This window comes from Erpetoichthys calabaricus, chromosome 3, assembly GCF_900747795.2.
Source record: "Erpetoichthys calabaricus chromosome 3, fErpCal1.3, whole genome shotgun sequence".
NCBI classification, from domain to species: Eukaryota; Metazoa; Chordata; class Cladistia; order Polypteriformes; family Polypteridae; genus Erpetoichthys; species Erpetoichthys calabaricus.
In genome coordinates, this window is record NC_041396.2 from 184,663,375 (window position 1) to 184,688,009 (window position 24,635).

General features: G+C 38.7%; 1 protein-coding gene across 1 annotated transcript in view; it reads left to right on the forward strand.

Annotated features, from left to right (window-relative positions):
• The window catches only part of rev3l (REV3 like, DNA directed polymerase zeta catalytic subunit), a 334,113-nt gene that overhangs the window by 123,713 nt on the left and 185,765 nt on the right, over window positions 1-24,635 (forward strand). Inside the window, exons 2-3 of the mRNA XM_028797593.2 lie at window positions 6,092-6,281; window positions 21,897-21,971. Coding sequence (XP_028653426.2) covers window positions 6,092-6,281; window positions 21,897-21,971 — 265 coding nt within the window. The remainder of the gene's footprint in view (window positions 1-6,091; window positions 6,282-21,896; window positions 21,972-24,635) is intronic.

Genomic DNA, 24,635 nt, shown 5'->3' on the forward strand with positions numbered 1-24,635 from the left:
GGCGCTCCGGTTTCCTCCCACAGTCCAAAGACATGCAGGGTAGGTGGATTGGCAATTCTAAATTGGCCCTAGTGTGTGCTTGGTGTGTGGGTGTGTTTGTGTGTGTCCTGCGGTGGGTTGGCACCCTGCCCGGGATTGGTTCCTGCATTGTGCCCTGTGTTGGCTGGGATTGGCTCCAGCAGGCCCCCGTTACCCTGTGTTCAGATTCAGCGGGTTGGAAAATGGATGGATGGATGTTTCCTGTTTTGCTATATGGTTGCGAAACATGGTGCTATCCAGTGACCTGAGACAAAGACCAGACTTCTACAGTACTGTGTCTTTTCAGAGACTGCTATTTTGATCTTGTGTCGAACTAGCGGTTGCTCACGCAGTCCCGAATGAGGCACATTACCTGCATTGTGAGGCAGTGTCAGGCACTACAGCCTTGTGGCACAATTCTGTGACTCACAGGATCCTCATTGTTCAAGACCCAAGCAGCTGGACCAGGCCAACACCTGGTAATGTAACACCTGGCTGCAGCAGAAAGATGGTCATTTCCAAGGAGTGGGATTGAACTGTGTGTCTGCGTTGGGGATTGCCAACCAGAATTCCGAGCCTTTTTGTGTTGTGGTGGGTGCGCTAACGTGTTGTACCAGTGCATGGGTATGGTCATCACACATTAAAATACAAGCTCTGTGTTGTATTTTGATATTTATGAATGCCAATACTAGTTTACTTAAATGATAGTTGGGTAACTTCTTGATGGTTAAATCAGTATTTTATAGCTGCTGTTACTACTGTGACAGTATGGCATAGTTTTGGCGGGCAGTGTGGTACAGTGGTTTAAAGCTTTGGACTTTAAACCCTGAGGTTGTGTGTTCAAATCCTGCTACTGAAACTGTTTCACCATGAGCAATTCACTTCGCCTGTGTGTACTTCAACTGGAAAAACAAAAGAAATGTTACCAATTGTGTCTCAAATGTTGTAAGTCTGATGCCATAGACCCACAGCCGAGGTCTCCTTCCTGTATCTTAGGCATCAGTAGTCATGACCGGGTTGAACCAGTGGCAAGTATAAAGACAAAGACAGTTGCTCAGTGTCCAATAGGTGTGTGTGATATTGGCAAAAGATTTTATCTTGATATTTTCTGAGTATTTGATGATAACGATAATTATACAATATTTTGCATCCTTTTAAAATGTTTTTGTAAAAGTCTTACTGATCTAGCTTGGCCTTGTTAATAGAATATTAATTATCTCACTAATGAGATTAATGGAAACAACAGTTAAAGAAAACAGATCTTATTTATTTACTTAAAACTGAAGTAAAATAACACAAAAACATTAAAATCATCATTGAAAGTATTACAGGAATCGAACAGTGCAAATATGAATAAACCATTTCAAAGTGGCCTACAGGATTTACATAAAAAATTGCACTAAGACCAACAAAACTGTTATAATGAAGGCATTTTAAACCAACACTTGCCCATAATGTAAAGAAGATAAGAATCCAAAGACAATCAAATACTAATCATAATTGAATTACAGGGCATGAACATTACAGTCTGTGTAAGCATAAACTGCTCTGTTGTAAGGTGATATGTGCAGCATACAAGCAAGAACAAAAATCTGACATACTGTACTAGAATATAAAAATCCAAAGCTCTATCTAATACTGCACAGGAAAAAAACAACATTTATAAACAAGTTTGTTGTGTATTGTACAGAGATACAAAAAAACCCAAACCTTGTAACATTTTTAACAAATTACTAACTTCTGGTTCTGTCCAATATTGCATAAATGTATCAGAAAAAATGAAATAATTTTAAAATGGTACTGTGGAAACTTCAAGTTATGTGACAGAAGCACCAGTCTGTCCACAGCATCTTGCTTTAGAGCAGCACAGTTACATGTTACAACATTTCCTCCAGTGCTTGAGGCCGGGATGCACAAGTACTAGTTTTTCCAATCTGGGGAAGTGTACTTGTCGTACTCTCCACCGCTGAAGTGCATTTACATCAGTGACCAGGATCATCAAGTAGCTCTCGATCCTTTTTTTTTTTTTTTTTTTGAAATCGCACCTAAAACACTTTTTTTTTTTTTTTTTTTACTTTTTTTTTTGCTCCCTCCATTGTGTCATCACCTCATCCAGCTTTTGCAGCCACAGAGGTGGGATGGAACTGGGAGAGGAGGAGGAGTGTTTTAAATAATGAAAGAAAAAAATGTCCTTTGGGATCAAATACCCCTAATGGCTTGCAAAGTAAAACACACCTAATAAGAATATGCTTCCTATGGATATAAATATAGTCCATTTGAATGAATTACATAATTTGTTTGAATGGATTAATAATTTATTTGAACTGATTGTTTTTTTTTTTTTTGCCCAACACCTTTGGGGCTCCATACTAGATCATTGCGCACGCACAGTAGTCTGTCCTGTTGGGTTACATGAGACAGTGAATGCATGGACTCTAAAGACATGTTTTTGATTGTTTTTTGCAAAGTGAGTGACATACTTGATGATTTGAGCTTGTACATTGTTTAAGCAACAATTATGATATTATCGTAGACAATACATATCACACACTCCTAATGTGCAGTGCAAATAAATACGTTGTTTGAAAATCATAGGTACTTTCATTAGACAAATACATATGAATAGTAGCAGGCATAGTTACTACTAGGAGGTTTACATTTAAAAGTCTCTACAACCAAAAGGGTTCTCTTCTTTCTTCCAAACCATCACCACCTGTAATAATCTCACACACAGCACTTCCAATCTCACAGACCCCCCCAACAACATTCACACACAGCTTCTGTTGCCAAATTGCCTCCAAAGCTCTTCCCTTCCCAGACTAGCCCTCTTGCTCAAGCTGTGCCCTCGATCCTTCACTGCTCCTTCAGAATCAATCAACAGGTCCAGATTCCCTATATGACTGAGGTTCTTCCAACTCCAACCCTTGTGCTTCACATTCCATCCTCCTCTCTCTGTACTTTCCTTTTGCTGCTGCTCCAAATGTGCCTCCCTTCCAGCACTCAGCCTACCTTTTTAACCCTTAAAGTTAAGTAGCACCCACCACTCTGTCAATTACACAAACACAAAGGCTTTCACATTAATTAGCCCCAAGTAAATGGGTTCAGCTGTGATACTTCATTTAGCTCAAGGTATGGGCATCACAAAGTCACTTTAAGTAAAGGCATCAGCCAAATAAATAAATATAAATGTATTAGTATTTATATTTTATATTTTTACAATATCCTCTTCAATAAAACCCCTTTGTGCGTCCATGTGTCCGTGTGTGTGTGTGTGTGTCTTCTGGTGAAGTGTGCATGTGCGGGGCACTCTTCAACGCATATTACGGACAAGGCGGAAATACAGGGAAGGGCGGAATGAGTGGCAGAGTCACCGGCCTCTAGCAGATGCTTCAAAGGCCGCCTGACACGTCACACAAGACAGAGAGGGCGGGACCTATAAAATATCGCGCGGCCGATCCAATCGGATTTCGGTAAATGAGGTAAGACCTAAAACATAACGCACGAAAAATCCAATCAGGTACTGAGACGCGGAGACCAGCTTCCCCAAAGAGGTGGGATTAATGTTTGTTGTTGTGCAAGTGTTCACTCTGAGGATGTCAGATTTGCGATTAAGAAGCTTGGCCCGGTAAAGTGTAAAGTGTCAGTCGTTGAAGGGGTTTTCCTAATATATACGAATTTTCATGATATTACAATAGGATGACTTTTAAAATTAGATTTATTTTCGCGCACATAAAATCTGTTGCTGGGGAGACACCACACATACAATAATCAGCTGCACGCCAGCACAGATTAGAATACTTGCTGGGGAACTGCACAGTACTTGCTGGAGAGACGGCACAGGCACGATTATCAGCTGTACGCCAAACATAACATCAGTTGCTGGGGAGACTCTGCTGATTGCCCACTGTTGTGACAGAAAATTAAACGCATATTACGGACATCAAAGCCAGTATTACTGTCAGAGAAAATTACAAGCATTTTACGGAAATACAAACCAGTATTACTGCGTGAGAAAATTAAAGGCACACAATACAGTGACGCATATTACAGCCACATACAAGCCAGTATTACTGTAAGAGAAAATATTACGGGTGTACAAGCCTATAATTACTGTGACTATCTACTAACAACATGCCACCCAAAAAAAAGGACACGTCAAGTAGGACAAAGACACAGACAATCAAATCCTATATAAGCAACATCTCCTGGAAGAACGGTCAGCTCAGCAAGTAAACATCACCAAAAGAAAGGCTCAAAGACAAAGAAAAATACGAGCAAATAGATCAATGTAAGAAAAAGAAAATGAGCGTCAGAAAAATGCTAAAAGAGAAACACTCAGAAGAGCAAATAGATTTATAGAAGAACAGAAAAATGAGCATAAAAAAATTTTAAACCTTGCCATTTAATATAGACTGTTCCTACTAATGTTTATGCACTACTGTTCTAGTGCCCGTTATTGTAACAGGCTTAATGTCTAGTTTATTACATAAAAAGGCAAAACATTCTGTACTTTAATAATGAAGGTACTTTTAAAAAAAAGAGGTTAAGTATGGTTTCTGCTTTTGCCGTGATATGTAATAGGTATCACATATCTTGAAATTTCACTTGTATTGGTATTGAATACTACAATTCTGGTATCATGACATCCCTACTTGTGAGAACATGAAACTGAAATGAAAGAGACCATGAGCAATTTCTTGCTGGTGAGAGGTGCACTTCCTGGCTGAAATGATCCATTTAAAAAAGGACAATCTGGGCTATAAATGAACTATAATGGTCAGCATCAGTGCTTAAATGGACTGCAGATTTCAAGTGATGTTCAACTGGTTTTAAACTACCACCACCAATCAGTACAACTGACACAAAGCAGGATAAATTTATGCTTTTCACGTCAAATTCCGACCTTGCAATCTGTGTGTCACAGAAGAAACTGAGATTTGTCTAACTAGGTGACATTTTACTAATTTTACTTGTTTTGGTGATTATGTAACTACTGTAGCCTTGCACTTCTGTTTTTAGCTGACAGTAATGAAATATAACATTGTCTTCTGCTGTAATGTATCCTCTTCAATATCTTACACAATGCTAGCTCAAAGATATCCTTGTGCACACGGCTATTATGAAGAACTATTATTTACCTGTAGCCTTTCTTTTAGCTTGAATGAGCTATTCCACTCTCCTCTGGCCTGTCATATGTTTTCGTTCACAGAGAACCTGCTCATTGGTACATTACTTAGATGTCTGAACAGTGTAATGTATAATCAAAAAATAGCTGAATTTCTTGATTGTGCACTCATATTGTATATACCGTGGTTTTCAGGAGCCGATTGTTTTAAAAAAGAAGCAGATATCTCTAATACACTTTCCCCTGACCTAGTACAGATACATCCACTCATTCAGGATGTATGGAGTCATGGAATGAAGGAGTTTTTCTGATGATAATACTCCTTCTTTAATAGTAAACAGGAAACAATTCATGCCTAAATGTAGTTTTTGCTTTGCACTCTGCATTAGCTGGAATAGTATTACCATCTGAATTAAAGGTCTTCTTGCCTTTGCTTTATTTTCTGTATCACTTGTACTTTCTTTATGGTTACAGGTAAATCTTTCTAATTTAGTTTTGCCTATTCTTGGTATATTGACAATCTGTACATTTGTCAATGATGAACATATAAACCTCTAAACATCTTTTGAAAGTTTACTGTATCTTTTACTACTTCTTTATTTTATAGTATTTATTTGTATTGATACAGTACCTGTTGTGTCACTGTGTGGAGAATTTAGGTCATTTCCACGCAGTTGGGCATGTTCAAATTTTAAATAGTAAATCATTTTTTTCTTGAAGCATGGTCAATTGTTAGGATGTTTGTGTCCATTTACTGTGCAACAATACACTGTATGACTCTGTTTAAAAAAAATCTTCATAAGTTGTAATACGATAAGAGGTGGACAGCAATGTTTTCTTTTATATGGTCTTTTTTCCTTTCCTTTTTTTTTATATGACATCATGATAAGTATGATTACACTACGTGTTCTTTTGCATAAATATCCTATTTATCTTTTATTCGTTTAGGCCAGAAGACTTGCCTCCATGTTCACGGCATCTTTCCCTATATCTATGTCCCTTATGATGGTTATGGACAGGACCCAGACCGTTACCTTCATCAGGTGGCATTCAGCATTGACAGAGCCCTTAATGTTTCTATGGGCAATCCATCCTCCAATTCTCAGCACATATTTAAAATCTCTCTTGTTTCTGGAATGTAAGTTTTCTCTTTGCTTCTTTCATCTTGTTTACCAATATTGCTCATTTCCATGCTTAATAAATCAGGTCGCTATGGTTGTGTCTATAGGTTATAGTATGTTTTTTGCTGTTTTTTCATATAGTTTCATCAATTTTCATGTATCTTTGATTACAATATCTGAATTTCTGCGTTTAGAAATAATATACAATACAGCATTGTTAGTGTAGGAGAATTGCTAAAGTGATCAATTTTCCCTTCTCAGACTGAATGAGTGGACAGTCCAGCAATTGCATCTGCATCATAGAACAAATGTGTATCAGTCAGATTGTACAACTAAAATTTTGTTCCTGGGGCCTTGTTAATAAAAGAAAATGAACAAAAAAGTGCTGCATATAATAAAAATCAATGAGAAACTTTAAAATCTTATTTAAAGAGAAAAATATCCTGGACAGAAATGCAAAAAAAATCAACATTTATGGAATGTAAGTTAGAGGATAAATTAATTCATAATATTGTTTTTGACGAGGTGTTCATTTAATTTTTCATTTACTTTTTATTACGTTTTACTTTTACTTTTTACTATTTTTATTATTCATTGATATTAAAATACTCAAGTAACTGATTTTCTGTCTATAATAACTAAGGACCAAACCATCTTCCTTCCGCACTCCACAAATTCTTCTATATACCATCTCTTAATTACAGTCGCTTTCTCTAATAAAGGAACGCCCCAATGTTCTTCGAGTGGCTCAGCTGCGAGATAGCGGGTGCCCATTGCCCGCACCTGGGGCATGGCGAGCGAAACAAGCAGGGGTCAGAGACCCCTAGTGTGAACAAAAAAAAAATGAATGCAAAAGTGACATGACATTCATATGCGTACAGTCGACCCTTGATATACGACCGGCCTGACATGCGAGCAACTTGATTTACGACCAAAATATTTGTTTTGATTTATGACCAACATCTTGCATTATGACCTGAATGCAGTCACGTGTATCCGCTCGCGTGATTGTAAACAAACAGCCGAGAGCATTTGTAAGTGTCAGTCGGAGCCCAGATACATGTGTTTGTGGACGTAACTTCGGTCAGTGCAGTGATTTATATAATTTTTTTCGATAATTGCTAAGGAAGGGAGAGAAGGTAACGAAGGTAAAGAAAGCGATCACAATCGAAATGAAGAAGGAAATTGTGCGGAAATATGAGAGTGGTGTTCGTGTGACCAGTCTCACTAATATGTACAGCATATCGAAATCCACCATCTCGACAATTTTACAAAGAAAAGATTTGTATAAGGAGGCTCCTTCCAAACAATAACCACCTTCCATTTCATTCTCCTCCTTCTCCCTTCCTGCAGTCCAAAGATGTCAAATTAAATGGTGAGTACAGTATGAAATTGTTGTTTCTGGTAGGCTAGGCACTTTTTATAACTTTTTGTTTAGTACATTAGAAAAATTATTGGTGTTTTGGTAAATTATGCACATTATACAACACTTTCTAATTATGAAAAGGTTAAGTAAGTGTTGCTGTGGGAGGTTCAAAACGTATTATGGGTATCTATATATATATATATATATATATATATATATATATATATATATATAATTCTCTAAGCCGCCGCCAGAGCGGCACGACACCCATGAAAGCACGCAGGAAGGAGCCACGCCCACCAACTCTAAGACCATTGGATACGACGAAAACTTGCACAGCCACGCCCACCAACTCGGACGCAACGCCTCGGAAAACACGCCATCATTTCTGTTTGTCTGTGCTACAGTCCACATGCAGCTCTGAGCCACGTTGACTTTTCATTATTCTTTTCAGTTACAACGCACGACCGCATGCAACATCGCAAACTGTTTTACACGCTACATACAGCAATTCGCATCCGCGACAAACATGCGTCTTCTTAGATGGTCCTGCAGGAACACGGAAAACGTTTCTCAACCCACCAACACTCTTTATTCCCCGGCCCGCGTCCACCGCATCCGCGACAAACATGCGTCTTCTTAGATGGTCCTGCAGGAACACGGAAAACGTTTCCTCGCCCACCGTTCACCCTCACTCTCTAGGCATTCCCACTGCCTGCTCATGTGCCCAGACGCAACAACTCGCCGACCACCCCGTAAGTCGCTTTCATCTGTGCTAGGAGTCCACATGCACCTCTGAGCCACGTTGACTTTTCATTATTCTTTTCGGTTATGACGCACGCACCACCATCGCAAACTATTTTACACGCCATGGTCTTAGAGTTGGTGGGCGGGTCTCCATGAGTTGCTCTTGTGAGCGGACACATGACCAGGCGGTGTGTATGCTTTGAGAACAAGGGTGGACGCGGCAGAACCATGTAAGAAGAGGCATGTTTGTCGCGGATGTGAATTGCTGAATGCAGTGTCTAAAACAGTTTGCGAGGGGTATCCCATGGGATCCTTAAAACCATCCTTTAAAACTGAGGTTAAAACACAATGAAGGAAGCACTCTTTAAAAACCAATAAGCCCTGTGCCTCTGTTTCATTAGCGTTTCACCTGCTTCACCGATGCAGGCCCGAGAGACGCTCTCTCAGCAGCTGACCTTCTCTGTGCCTGACTCCACTATAGGCTGCAACAACATTATGAAAGTACGGGCGCATTTTTTCACACAAGCTGTGTGTGTGGGTGGGTGTTAGTTAGTTAATTAGTTACTCGAAGGATTTCAAGATTTATTATGCACAAGCGGTAACACTGCAAAAGCAGCCCAAACCAGAAAAGACGGCTGGCAAAAAGTGGCCAACAAATTAAACGCGTGTGCATTGTACTTATTGAAAGCAGCGTTCCGGATTTTGCAAATGTTCATTTTTTTCCCTCTGCTTAAAAAACATTTAAAAAGCGGCGTGATTATGCGGCTTATACTACGCCGCGGGTTGGTATGCAGCATGTAAAACAGTTTGTTTGATGCGGATAATTTGCCTTTTACTATTACACGAACACAATTTCCTGTTAATACTTCGTCACATTGATATAGCGGTGTTCTCAGTATTCAAAGCGCTATCCACACAGGGAGGAACCGGGAAGCGAAACCACAATCTTCCACAGTCTCGTTACTGCAAAGCAGCAGCACTACTACAGCGCCACAAGGCAGTTAAAGAATACACCAGGCTCGATTTTCTTATCACTTCTGTTTACAGAGATCAGGTCGTAGATAGCATTATTGTAATGTTACTTTTCTTGGTGGCTTATTACATTATATGGATGTTTCACATGTTAATTTTTTCCCCTGTGCTTAAAAGACATTAACAAAGTGTTTCTCAACTGTGACTCCGGAACATCTCAGTACGCAAGCTATATTAAGCGTCAACAACGAAGACTCGCTACACCTTAATCTACAAGTACTGACACTTATCCCTACCGACGAAGTAACTTTCACCAGCGTGGCCTTCTTCATCACAGACGATCCCGGTTTCAGTCACGGACAATTATATGTTGCTCTCTCCAGAGGTCTATCTTTTCATTCACTCACAGTGGTATCCACAAACCCACCCCATTTGGACAACTGTGTCGTTCAGGAAGTGTTCACCCATCAATACATAATTATGCGGCGTATGCTACGCCGCGGGTTGGCTAGAGCCACGAGCACCAACTCGGACGCAAAAACTCACCAATCACCACGTTAGTCAAGTTCATCTCTGGTACGGTCCACATGCACCTCAGAGCCACGTTGACTTTTCATTATTCCTTTCGGTTACGACACACTACCACGTCCTCCATCGCAAACTGTTTTACACGCTGCATATAGCGATTCGAATCCGCGACAAACTTGCTTCTTCTTAGGTGGTCCTACAGGAAGACGGAAAACATTTTTGCGAGGGGTATCCCATTGCCTTAGAGTTGGTGGGCGGGTCTCTGTTAGTTGCTCTTGCGAGCGGGCACATGACCAGGCAGTGTGTATGCTTCGAGAGCGAGGGTGGACGCGACAGCACCATCTAAGAAGAATCATATTTGTCGCGGATGTGAATCGCTGTGTGCAGCATGTAAAACAATTTGTTTGTCGCGGATGTGAATCGCTGTATGCAGCATGTAAAACAGTTTGTGAGGGGTCTTAGCAGTGTCTATACTTCTATGTGAATCGCTGAATGCAGCGTGTAAAACGCTGTATTGTATGTTGCCCTCTCCAGAGTTACATCTTTTCATTCACCTACAGTCGTATCCTCAAAACCAACCCCATTTGGACAACTGTGTCTTTCAGGAAGTGTTCACCCATCAATACATAATTATGCGGCATATGCTACGCCGCAGGTTGGCTAGTTTCCATTATTTCTTATGGGAAAAATAGTCTTGACTTACAACCAACTTGAGTTACAACCAGCCCTCGTGAACGAATTGAGTTTGTAAGTCAAGGGTCCACTGTACATAGTTATCCTTAGCCATATTTAACCTAACATTTCCTGTCATTAAGTTGAATGCAGCATGGTAAACTATTTACTATATATATTTTTTGATGTACTGCTTTTTTCACCACACATTTTCTTGCTGGCTTATTATGCCGAAAAGACGAAACATGCATTAGCATGCCTGTTAATTACTTAAAGTTAGTTATCCAACAATAGTACATAGCACTTACTTGCATGTTTGACTGCACATGTGTTTCACTAGAATTTAAGTCGGCCAACTGTGGTTACATGCCCATATAAACTGAAGTGGAAGCTTGCTTTCTCATGGAACTCCACTTAATTATTTTAACACGTGGCATAGGCTTTTTGAGAAAATATGTTTTTGGGTTAAACTAATTGAAGTAAATTTTTAAAACTACAGCTCACAATTTTGGGAAGATTCTGCCAATACTTCTACCAGTAAAATAGCATGGCATGCTAGAAGCTGTAGCTGTGTTAGCGAGAATTGTGTGTTACCAAAGGCAGCTAAGACATTAAAGGTTTTCAAAACCATAATTTTTTTATTGACATTAAATAAAAAGTAAAATTAGTCTTATGGGAGTAACTTCAAGTGGTCATTGATAAATGAAATCAGCTGCAGTAAATTTGCTGCGATATGTTTAAGTTTTAACATACAATAAGCTGCAAGTATACAGTGCATCCAGAAAGTATTCACAGCGCATCACTTTTTCCACATTTTGTTATGTTACAGCCTTATTCCAAAATGGATTAAATTCATTTTTTTTCCTCAGAATTCTACACACAACACCCCATAATGACAACGTGAAAAAAGTTTACTTGAGATTTTTGCAAATTTATTAAAAATAAATATACTGAGAAAGCACATGTACATAAGTATTCACAGCCTTTGCCATGAAGCTCAAAATTCAGCTCAGGTGCATCCTGTTTCCCCTGACCATCCTTGAGATGTTTCTGCAGCTTAATTGGAGTCCACCTGTGGTAAATTCAGTTGATTGGACATGATTTGGAAAGGCACACACCTGTCTATATAAGGTCCCACAGTTGATAGTTCATGTCAGAGAACAAACCAAGCATGAAGTCAAAGGAATTGTCTGTAGACCTCCGAAACAGGATTGTCTCGAGGCAGAAATCTGGGGAAGGTTACAGAAAAATTTCTGCTGCTTTGAAGGGCCCAATGAGCACAGTGGCCTCCATCATCCGTAAGTGGAAGAAGTTCGAAACCACCAGGACTCTTCCTAGAGCTGGCCGGCCATCTAAACTGAGTGATCGGGGGAGAAGGGCCTTAGTCAGGGAGGTGACCAAGAACCCGATAGTCACTCTGTCAGAGCTCCACAGGTCCTCTGTGGAGAGAGGAGAACCTTCCAGAAGGACAACCATCTCTGCAGCAATCCACCAATCAGGCCTGTATGGTAGAGTGGCCAGACGGAAGCCACTCCTTAGTAAAAGGCACATGGCAGCCCGCCTGGAGTTTGCCAAAAGGCACCTGAAGGACTCTCAGACCATGAGAAAGAAAATTCTCTGGTCTAATGAGACAAACGTTGAACTCTTTGGTGTGAATGCCAGGCGTCACGTTTGGAGGAAACCAGGCACCGCTCATCACCAGGCCAATACCATCCCTACAATGAAGCATGGTGGTGGCAGCATCATGCTGTGGAGATGTTTTTCAGTGGCAGGGACTGGGAGACTAGTCCGGATAAAAGGAAAGATGGCTGCAGCAATGTACAGAGACATCCTGGATGAAAACCTGCTCCAGAGCGCTCTTGACCTCAGACTGGGGCGACGGTTCATCTTTCAGCAGGACAACGACCCTAAGCACACAGCCAAGATATCAAAGGAGTGGCTTCAGGACAACTCTGTGAATGTCCTTGAGTGGCCCAGCCAGAGCCCAGACTTGAATCCGATTGAACATCTCTGGAGAGATCTTAAAATGGCTGTGCACCAACGCTTCCCATCCAACCTGATGCTGCTGTAAAAGAAAAAAACTAAGCTGTTATTTATAGTAAGTGCAAAATAATAGTTAACATACTAAAAATGAATATATGGATTTTATTTGTCAGGATGTTTAACTATATAATAACTTCGACATAGCATTTTGCAGAATTTACCCAGCATTTGATTGACGTTTAGATTCACTAAATTCCAGATGAAAATCTGCGGCTATTGCACAACCTACCTTAGTACTTGAGGGAGTTAAACACAATTTTGGTGTTGCAGCTGGGATGAAACCTTTGCAATGTAAGTGAATGTGGGTTACATAAAAAACAGTCCAATGCATCCCTCTAGATCAGGGTTGTCAAACCCAGTTTTATTGAGGGCCAAAAATGACACTTTATATACCCAATGCTGGCTGGAATATATGAACAAGCACCTCTCTGTTCATCGCAGTCCTATACTCTGCCTCACATGTGTCTTGAAACCATTTCAGCTTTTCTTTTCTTGGACATTGCAACAGGTTAGAAAAAATACCAGCAGCCATGGAACCAAAATCAGTATTAAGTTCTAAAAATGATGTCTGTTCCAGGGCCAGATCTAGCATTTTTGCTGTCCTAGACAAGGCTGTAAATGCCCCCATCCTTTGTCCTTCCTCCTTTTTTATAACAAATGATGACAAAGAAAACTAGCAGTTTACTACTGATACTGGGTAAATTAATTTGAATTTGACACAGCATTTTAGCAACTAAACATATTTTGTTCACAAAATATGTAAGTGCAAATAATGTATAAAAATAACACAATGAGTAGTTGATTGAGGATTTTAGCAAATAAGCATATTTTGTTCACAAAATATGTAAGTACAAATAATGTATAAAAATAACACAATGAGTAGTTGATTGATTCTAGTTCCATTTTACAAACAGAATAACAATTTTAACAAATAAATAAAATGTTTAAGGCTATGTTATATGATCTGGGTTTTGTATACCTTGCACTAAATTTACTAATTGTTCACATTAATACTTTTAGTAATAATAATATAAAACATTGATTGTATACATTAAACATGTAATTCAAGCGCTAAGTTTGTAAAGAGTATGCTGCCCAGCTCAGTGATCAGGCAAAACTCCAGAATTGGAGTATTTTAATTTTTCATATTTTGAGAATTTATAATGGGCAACACTGATTTTCGCAAAGCGTTCGACTCAGTTGATCGAGCTGCCCTGTGGGACATCCTGAGGGTTCGCGGGATCCCCTCGAGGTTGCTGGATATCATGGCTGACCTGTACACTGGAACTGTGAGTGCTGTGCAGAGAAACAGAAAGAAAAATCTATGTACTGTATATCTCTAAAATCTGTATGAAGCTAATGATGAAATAAGGGTGGAAGAGAAGATAAAGGACACATGAGTGCAAGAGAAATAAAACTTTAACCTGACCTTGTTATAAACAGATGTACTGTAATTACCCTGGTGATGGAGCACATGGACCACTTTCAAAGTTGGCCACAAACAGATTACAATCAGGTTGTGCATTTTTCTGTCCATTCAAGTACAGGAAAAGGCAAAAGAATTGTGCAGGGCGGCAGCAACAGCAATCGGGTAAGCAGTTGAATGACCAGTAGTCAACACTGACTTCTGTGTAGCTCTAAAATGTGAATGTAGCTGCATGTGTTAAGCCAAGCTACCATTTCCTTTGTGAGACAGTCACATCTTTTGCATCTTGTCAGAACACTAAAGTTTGTATGGCAGTGTAGTATCTCTCCTTTTTTACTTGTTGAGTCAGAATGTATAGCCCATTTTCATTCTCGAATCAGTATGTGGCTGTGGTGCATTGTGCTGTGCATAGGTGTGACCACTATTACAGAGGTATTTGAATGCCAAATGCAAATGTCAATTATGGACAAAATCTATATACGATGAAAAACAGAATAAAGGTGTGTTTTGAGAATACTAATGGTTATCATGGGCCATATGTAACATGTTTAAATATTGTTGGCATTAAGAAGCTCCAAGGGCCAGATTCAGTCCATGAGCCTTGAGTTTGTCACCCCTGCTCAAGATACTAAAAAAAATGTAAAAAAAAAAAAAACTCCACTGCATGATTATTGTTATTAAACAGTTTAAAATATTCAGTAACTATCAGTATTGTATTATTGCTCAGCCCCATGTGTAAGGTAGTATGTGAAATCAAGGAGTAAATATATATTTTGGTGTTTTTTTTATCTGTTAGCTTTTTGTGAGTAAACTGTACATTTTCGTAGTTTAACATCATCTTACTTTTATATGAGAGATGATCAAAAAATTTTTTAACCCTGAACCTGGAAGGGGCATTCTATAATATTGACTTTGTGCTAAAATAAGTGAATCGCATGTTCTTAGCATTTGTGGTTTAAAGTGTATTTTTTGTTTAGAATCAACATGAATGTCAAAAACCACAAAAGTCAAATTTCATGCTGTCTTTGAGTTTCTAACACTAGGGAACAATACACTGAAATTTATTATCACACAATCAGTGTGTGCCAAGACCCGTTCACTTCACATGCCACAAATGAAAGATGAGCTGCAGAATTTCATCAGGACAATGCATCTCTTATAGATGGTTCAAGGTGTGGCAAGCCTTAGACATCAATGAAAGAAGGAAATGATGCCCTTATAAAAAAAAGTGAAGGTGCATGAGATTGCAGGTACCATAGGAATTATTTACAAGTCAGTTGAAATCCATTCTTCACAAGCAATTGAAACATGAAAAAGATCTGTGCATAGTCCCAGAATGTTCACTGCTTAAATGACAAACTGACTAAGTCAGTTTGATCTAGGGGGTGGGTGTGTGTATCGTTTAATTAAAGTGCATATGTCCTTCTTAAGTTGGCATATGCAAGGGGGGGGGGGGGGGTGTATCGTTTAATTAAAGTGCATATGTCCTTCTTAAGTTGGCATATGCTGGGTTTATGTCCAAGTGTCTGTTGATGGCGTTTTCATCTGATAGCCAAGACTCGGCCAACTCTCTGGCGCTTTTTGTACTGGCCTTAAATTTTACTTTTACGTTGTCCCAGTTGAATGTGTGTCCTGTCGATTTAGTATGTGCATATATCAAAGATAGTGCGTCCTTTCTTCTGACAGCGTTGCGATGTTCCTGTACACGTTTTGAGATTTTTTTTGACGTTTGTCCTATGTATAAAGCTGAGCAAGAATTGCATGGAATACTATAAACTGCTGTTCGTGTTTCGGCTGTCGATTTCTTGTTTTTAGCATTAAACGCATCTAACATGAACTTCCTCGGTTCGTTAGAACATATTTTAGCAACTGAAAAAATACCAACAGAACAGGCACAAGAAATAAGATGCAACGTCGCCAGCCAGCTACACACAAGGCAACCAACCACACGTATTCTGGCAAGTGAACAGAAAGCTTTCAGATCTTTACGGAATGACAACAGCATTATTATTACACCAGCTGACAAAGGAGGCGCAACTGTTATCCTAGACAGAACAATACTCCACAGCTATGGAAGAAATGCTTTCGGACACTAATACTTATCAACAGCTAAATAACGACCCAACAAAAACCACACAGAATAAAATAAACTATACTCTGACCAAACTCCGAAATGGTAACCGCCTGGATGTACAGAACTTTCACAAAATGAAATCCAATGATGCTAACTGCCCGGAATTTTATGGACTCCCAAAAATACACAAAACACCACTAAAATACAGACCAGTGGTTAGCCTAATAGGCGGACCATCATACAACTTGTCAAAAAGACTTTTCCAACTACTTAAACATTTAACGGACGACTCAGATTATTCTGTCAACAGCGCGGAGTCGGCATTACAGTGCTTGAATGACGTATCCATTGCCGAGGACGAGATCATGGTCTCGTTTGATGTTATATCGCTATACACCATGATCCCGATCCAACTGGCCACAGAAACATTATTAATGAAACTGGATAGTGACCCCACCATAGAGACAAGAACCAAACTGTCCATCAAAGACATAATGCACCTAATGTCACTTTGCCAAAAAACGCACTTTCATTTCAACGGCAAGTATTACACACAGAAAGAAGGCATGCCGATGGGATCACCGTTATCTGGACTCCTAGCTGAACTGGTAATGCAACGATTTGAAAACATAGCTTTATCCCAGATTACACCCAAAATTTGGATACGCTATGTAGACGACACATTCGTCATATTAAGAAAGAACCAGCTGAATGAGTTCTTCAATCATATTAACACAATATTCCCTGCAATCCAGTTCACAATGGAAAAAGAAAACAATCGCACATCAATTTCTTGGACATTTACATCAAAAGAAATAGTGACGCCACCCTGACCACAAGTGTTTACCGCAAACAATGCCACGCAGACAAGATTCTACACTTCGCCAGCAATCACCCGGTATCTCATAAACGGAGCTGCGTGAAAACCCTATTTAAACGAGTCCACACGCATTGTAATACCAAGGAAACAAAAATTAATGAGAGACGCTATCTGTTTCAACTTTTCACCTCGAACGGATACTCAAAATCATTCATTAATCGGAGTCTACACAGCAGGCGCCAAAGGAATCAGCATACAAGCGATGTAAATCAGAACCCCCACCCCACCTGGCATTCACTCCCGTATCACCATAATGTGTCAGAAGGCACGGCACGCACCCTGACCAAGTGGGGCATCAAAATAGCACATAAACCCACCAACAATCTGCGCATGGTCCTGTTTAATGCTAAAAACAAGAAATCGACAGCCGAAACACGAAACGCAGTTTATAGTATTCCATGCAATTCTTGCTCAGCTGTATACATAGGACAAACGTCAAAAAAAATCTCAACACGTGTACAGGAACATCGCAACGCCGTCAGAAGAAAGGACGCACTATCTTTGATATATGCACATACTAAATCGACAGGACACACATTCAACTGGGACAAAAAGTAAAATTTAAGGCCAGTACAAAAAGCGCCAGAGAGTTGGCCGAGTCTTGGCTATCAGATGAAAACGCCATCAACAGACACTTGGACATAAACCCAGCATATGCCAACTTAAGAAGGACATATGCACTTTAATTAAACGATACACACCCCCCCCCCCTTGATCAAACTGACTTAGTCACCGCCATTAACCCCCCCCAATACTGAATGTGATGCTATATATTGCCTTTGATTCTTGTAAGTCTAAGCATTATCCTCTGATGAAGACCCCTGATAGGGGTTGAAAGCTCAGGAATAAAACTATTTTATGATACGTGATTCGTTTTTTCTCCCTTTGTGGATCTCCAACTGCAAATATATATATATATATATATATAATATATATATATATATAATATATGTATTTTGGAATACATCTTTACTCCTATGTCATATCTCAGAGGATTGAATTAATGTATTATATTGTATTGTATTATTTTTAATAAACTGCCCTCATTCATTTATAATCTGAGAACATCTTAAAAGGCACAATACTTACAATGCCTACAATTAATTAAAGTCTTACTGAAATTTTGTGAATTTTGGCCCAGTATCTCTCTCAGTGGAATTTTCACATTTGTTTCCTTGTCCTTATGAGTTTACTGCAAGTTTTCCTCCCTTAACCCAAATATGTTTGTCTTAAATTAATTGATGTGCCATTGGCCTTTTATTTAGATGTTGATGTGTGTACCTGTGCCTGTGATGGCCAGGCATGTCATCAAAATTACTTCCTATCTTGTCCCTAGTTCTGCTGGTAATGTCCCACCATAAAGATTAAATTAAATGGGTTATAAAAATGAACAGATGAAATTGTGAAACAAAATCATAAAGTCACATAAGAGAGTCTGAAATTTACAGTGAATGTTTTTTTTCAATCAATTTAATAGTATCAATACTAGAAAAAATGTAGTATTCTGTCTTACCCTAGTTTTAATCTTGGTGCAATTGTCAGCATAGGCATCACATAACATATTTTAGGTTATTTCATACATGTATAGCAAAACTGCTGTGATAATGTAACCCAGAAAATTTCATGAGCACCTGAATGGAGTTTAGGGTTTGTTAACACTAGAATCCCTGAAGCCTACGAAAAAATCACAGGCCACCTTAAATTCCTTTGCACCTCGTCATCAGCTCCTTTGTTTTCCAAATGTGTCAAGCAGCACAGGCAGCAAGCAGCCTGTTATCCCATCCTCCCACCGACACAAGTCATACAGAAGATTCTCAGAGCTCAAGTCTGTTTATCTGGGTGTGAGGTGCCTGGAATTGTAGAGGGTAAATAATATATATCATTATTTGGAACACATGCATTTCATGTGTGTTCCTTGTCTACAACGATCTGGGTAAATGTAGGATGACAGGAAATTCCAGGCAATAAATGTTGAACCCATAGCTAAAACAGAATTTTTTTTCATGTTACAGTACTAATGACAAATGTAGACATGAAGTGTATAATGTGTGAACACTGAAGTCCAAATATCAAATAAACACTTTAACAAAAGGTACACGCAATGTATAACAAAGCAAGTGTGATTTTATTCAAAAATATAACCAAAGAAAAAGAAATCGGGTTAAGAACTGCTAACTCATAATCAAGAGGTTGTCGGTTCGATTCCAGGCCCTTCCTAGATTTACCATTTTGAGTAGTGAGCTTCTCTTATTGTTACTATTATAGAATAAAACCATATATTTCATTGATTTGAGTCTATAACAGCCAGTGTAAATTTATGGTACTTGTAAAAATTAGCGTTTTTTTTTTCTTTTTAAGTTTTATTCTCTCAATCACATTCATGCTCCCCCCCTTCTGACATTGCTAATTTTGAAATAAGGAAATGCTATAACAGAGGTGAACTTGGATGCAGGTTCTACATCGGAGAAAGAGAACAGAAGCCCTCCCCACAAGAAATATCCAATCACACATAAGAACAATGGAGCTGCACCAGGCGTAAAGGCAAAAGATGGCACCACTAAAAAAAAAATGCAAGCACCATAAATTTACACTGGCTGTTACAGGCTCAAATCAATCAATTTTTTTTTTTATTTTCTATAATAGTAACAATAAGAGCAGCTCACTACTCAAAACAGTAATTCTAGGTAAGGCCCAGAATCGAGCTGGCAACCTCTTGATTATTAGTCAACAGTTCTTAACTCCACACCACCCTAGTGGTTGTGTGAGCATCGTACCTTAACCCAATTTTTCTTCGGTTATATTCTTAAATAAAAGCGCACTTGTTTTGTAATATAGTACTTGTACCTTTTGTGAAAGGGTTTATTTGATATTTGGATTTCAGTCTTCACACATTATACACTGCATGTCTATATTTTGTCAATTATTACTAAAACATGAAAACGTTTGTTTTAGTTATATGTTCAGCATTTCTTGCGTCGCCTTTCCTGTCATCCTACATTTACCCAGATCGTTGTAGGCACGGAACACACATTAAGTGTATATAGTCCAAATGTCGATATATTATTTACCCTTTACAGTTCAGGTACCTCACACCCAGATAAACAGACTTGAGCTCTGCGAATCTTCAGTGCGACTTGAGTTGCATCAGTGGGGGGATGGGATAGCAGGCTGCTTGCTGCTTGTTGCTTGTGCTGATCGACACATTTACAAAATAAAAGACGCTAATGGAAAGGTGCGAAGGAATTTAAGGTGGCCTGTGATTACAGTAATCCCTTGCTGTATCGCGCTTCGCCTTTCGCGGCTTCACTCCATCGCGGATTTTATATGTAAGCATATTTAAATATATATCGCGGATTTTTTGCTGGTTCGCGGATTTCTGCAGACAATGGATCTTTTAATTTCTGGTACATGCTTCCTCAGGTGGTTTGCCCAGTTGATTTCATACAAGGGATGCTATTGGCAGATGGCTGAGAAGCTATCCAACTTACTTTTCTCCGTCTCTGTCTTGCGCTGACTTTCTCTGATCCTGACGTAGGGGGATTGAGCAGGGGGGCTGTTCACAGACCTAGACGATACGGATGCTCGTCTAAAAATGCTGAAAGATTATCTTCACGTTGCTACCTTCTGTGCAAGCTGCTTCCTGAAGCGACATGCTGCACAGTGCTTCACATACTTAAAAGCTCGAAGGGCACGTATTGATTTGTGCTTGTTTGTTTTTCTCTGGCTCTCTATCTCTCTCTCTCTCTCAGCTCCTGACGGAGGGGGTGTGAGCTGCCGCCTTCAACAGCTTTGTGCCGCAGTGCTTCGCATACTTAAAAGCTAAACAGCTCTATTGATTTGTTTGCTTTTTTTCTCTATCTCTCTGACATCTGCTCCTGACTTGAAGAGGAAGATATGTTTGCATTCTTTTAATTGTGAGACGGAACTGTCATCTCTGTCTTGTCATGGAGCACAGTTTAAACTTTTGAAAAAGAGACAAATGTTTGTTTGCAGTGTTTGAATAACGTTCCTGTCTCTCTACAACCTCCTGTGTTTCTGCGCAAATCTGTGACCCAAGCATGACAATATAAAAATAACCATATAAACATATGGTTTCTACTTCGTGGATTTTCTTATTTCGCGGGTGGCTCTGGAACGCAACCCCCGCGATGGAGGAGGGATTACTGTACAACTTTTTTTGTAGGCTTCAGGGATTCTAGTGTTAATGTTATTTAGGTTATAATTTTAAATGCAATTAAATATTATGGTTGGGGGGGTGTGGTCAGTTTTTATTTTTTATTTTTGTTGTGTAATCTTCTAGTTATTATTCACCTGTTTAAATTGGAAGAATCCTAACTCTCCTCTGATAAGTCAGTGGGAAACCGATGTTTTATATTATTTGAAATTGGAAAAAATCTAATTCTCAGTTAGAGGATCTATACAGAATTTTTTCAAAACCTGATCAGATCTAATCAATAATATTTTAGAATAAGAAGAAATAATTATTTCCACATTTCTTTCCCTTCTCCATTTTTTATTTATATATGTATATATATATTTTTTTTCCTTTCTTTTGTTTATTTTTGCCCTATTAAAAAGCCCTAAGCAATTCTTCTTTGGCCATGCTCTCCTTCTCAAGGGTGGGGTTTGATTTGTCTTCAATTTTTTTTTGTATAAATTGATTTATTTGTATGGAATGATTACAATAAAATTAATAAATAAAATTTAAAAAAAATATTCACCTGTTTAATTGAATTCAATTACTCTTTTATTAGCCTTAAACTCTATACTTGTTAGTTTTGAAAAATAATTATACATAATGTATTGCCTAATATATCTTTTTAACACTATACAAGTTAAGCAAAATTATTTTAGGAAATTTATTCACAAGTGAGTTTTTGTAGTTCATTTACTCTTTATAAAGCTTGTGGTGTTATCTTTTTAGGCCTTTCTATGGGTACCATGCAAAAGAAAAGCAGTTTATGAAGATCTACTTGTACAATCCCTTGATGACAAAGAGGTATGCATATTCTGACATATATGTGTTCTTTTTAATGTTCTGCTTTTGAAGGATTATTTTTTCTGTTTTAGTTTCTGTTCAAGTGATAACACTCAAGACCAGATGCACATCCCTTTATGGGATATAAAATAATAAAACTAAAGATGTTTTTAAAAAGAACAATTGCTGTCAGTATCTATGGGTCCTTTTGTGTCTTTCAAAATGAAGTCATCCTAAATCAGTCTTTATTGGTTGGGTATTTAGAGACCATTCAGAAATTATGTTCTCGCATAAGGCTATAACTGAACCTATATCAGAACCTTAATCTAGATCTGAACCTTAATATTTTATTGATTTTAAAAATAACAGTACAATATAACAGAACAGATATGATTACAAATTGATTGTATTATCAATTAGTCACATTTACCTCACAAGATTTAAATAAAACAAGAAAAGATATAGGTAGTTATGGATGTCACAGTGGCTTAGAAGGCTTACAGCAAACCAGTCTAATCTGTTAAGGCATGTTAGGATTCTGCTCAGTGAGCACAATTAGATGCCAAGCTAGTAGTGTAATGTAGAGTAGATTATCTTGTTAGAATGTTCATTAAGCATTGGTGCTTCATTTGATTATATCCTTAAAAGAGCTAATAGAGGATGAGGATTTGTTGGTAATCCTGCTCAGTAAATGGGTGAAAATTATGGAATCAACTGAAAGCATAGTCAAAACCTTCCAGAGGGATATGCATGTTTAACACTAGAATTAAAAGAGCCAACAAAAAAACTCGTAAATCCAGCCCACCTAAAATTCCTTTGCACCTCTCCGTCAGCGTCTTTTGTCTTCTAAATGTGTCGATAAGCCCAAGCAGCAAGCAGCCTGCTATACCATCCCCCCCCACCGCCTCAGAACGGGCAAGAAGTTCTCCCAGTTCCGATTATCTGGGTGTGAGCTACACAGAATTGTAAGGGGAAATAATTTGATGTGTGTTTTGTATCTTCAACAATCTATGTAAACACATTGTTAAAACAGAAACGTTTTTGATGTTTTAGCAATAACTAACAAAATGTAGACATGAACTGTATAATGTATGAAGGCTGATGGCCAAATATCAAATAAACACTTTCACAAAAGGTGCAAGTACAATATGACAGCTTCTGTGGTGATGTGGTTAGAACTGCCGATTTATAATCCAGAATTCGTGAGTTTGAAACCAGCTCCCAGGCAAATTTACCATTTTGAGGAGTGAGCTGCTCTTATTGTTAATATTGTACAATAAAAACATACATTTGATTTGTGTCTGTAACAGCCGGTGTAAATTTATAGTACTTGTAAAAGTTAATGTTTTTTTTTTTTTCACTCATACAACACCCACCCCCTGCCCCAGATCTGACACAGTTACTTTTTTTCTGAAACTGGGAATAACTGTAGATGTGAGTGGTGTTTTGAGACAATGGAACTGGAAATTCTCTGATCTGGAGGGATAAAAGCTGACATACAAACGCTGGCAAATCTGCCTACTTCGTATCTAACCGTCACTTGATTTTTTTTTATTCAGTTTTATTGAGTGTTCCTGCGCACGCTGAATTAGTATGCACCTTATGGTCCATAATGTCAAAGCGGCACTGACAAAAAAACAAGAAACATAGGTATATATGATATTAGGAATAACTCATTTTATGACTTGTATAGTACATTTCAGAAAACATTGTGGCACTGATGCAACATTATTTATATTATTCATATTCATTTGCACGCCTTTTTGTGCTTATAATCAGTGACTGCGTCTTTTTTTTCTTCCATCTTGGCAGTGTCCACTTTTGGGTGCATGGGGGTGTTTCTTTTGTACTCCAGTACATGCAGAGGAAAGAATAGTACAGAAGGTCAGTTCCGTGCTATATGCAATCATCAGATTCAAATGTTAACAGTTCCCACACACCCAAGGACCATCCTTTCTACATTTACGACATGTGTACCTGTTGCAATGTACACACATCTCTCTGTGCTGTGGTTACTATTACACTGAAGAGGCTGGGGGGAGTGGTGATCTTGGAACAGAAGCTTGTCGATGTTGCATCCTCTTTTGCTTTATCCATCACCTTTTCTTCTAAGATGCAACGACTAAATTCCTCTGCAAGGTGAGCAAAGAACACTCTTCTTTTCTCAGTGGCCCCCGTATATGTCTTGCACATTACATGTGCGTTGATTGCAGCCAAGTCAAGCGTGTTATAGCACAAGCAGCTGGCCACCTGCTTGCTCCTGTTGGCACTGAATAAGCTCACGCCTTCTGCTGCACGATGTCAACGCAGCACCGGGCAAAAAAGAAAGAAACAAAAATATGTGACATTTTGAAGAAATTATTTTATGACCTGAATAGTACCAATCCGAAAACATTGTCACACTGATGCAATATTATTTGAAAACGAACAGCGTCAGATCAGCTGTAAATGTATGGCATTTGTAAAAGTTAGCTTTTTTTTCCAGTTTTATTCTCTGTCGTGTTCACGCTGTCCCTCGCCACCCCCCCTTCTGATCCGACTCTAATTAACAGTGCTAGTATAAATTCACACCCAATCTGATGCTGTATCGTCTAATTCAAAGTAAAGTTTTGATAGCACAAGGTGAGAAAAATGTATGTGATAAAGTTTTGAACAAATTTGGACCACGTCTTGCCTAAAGTAAGA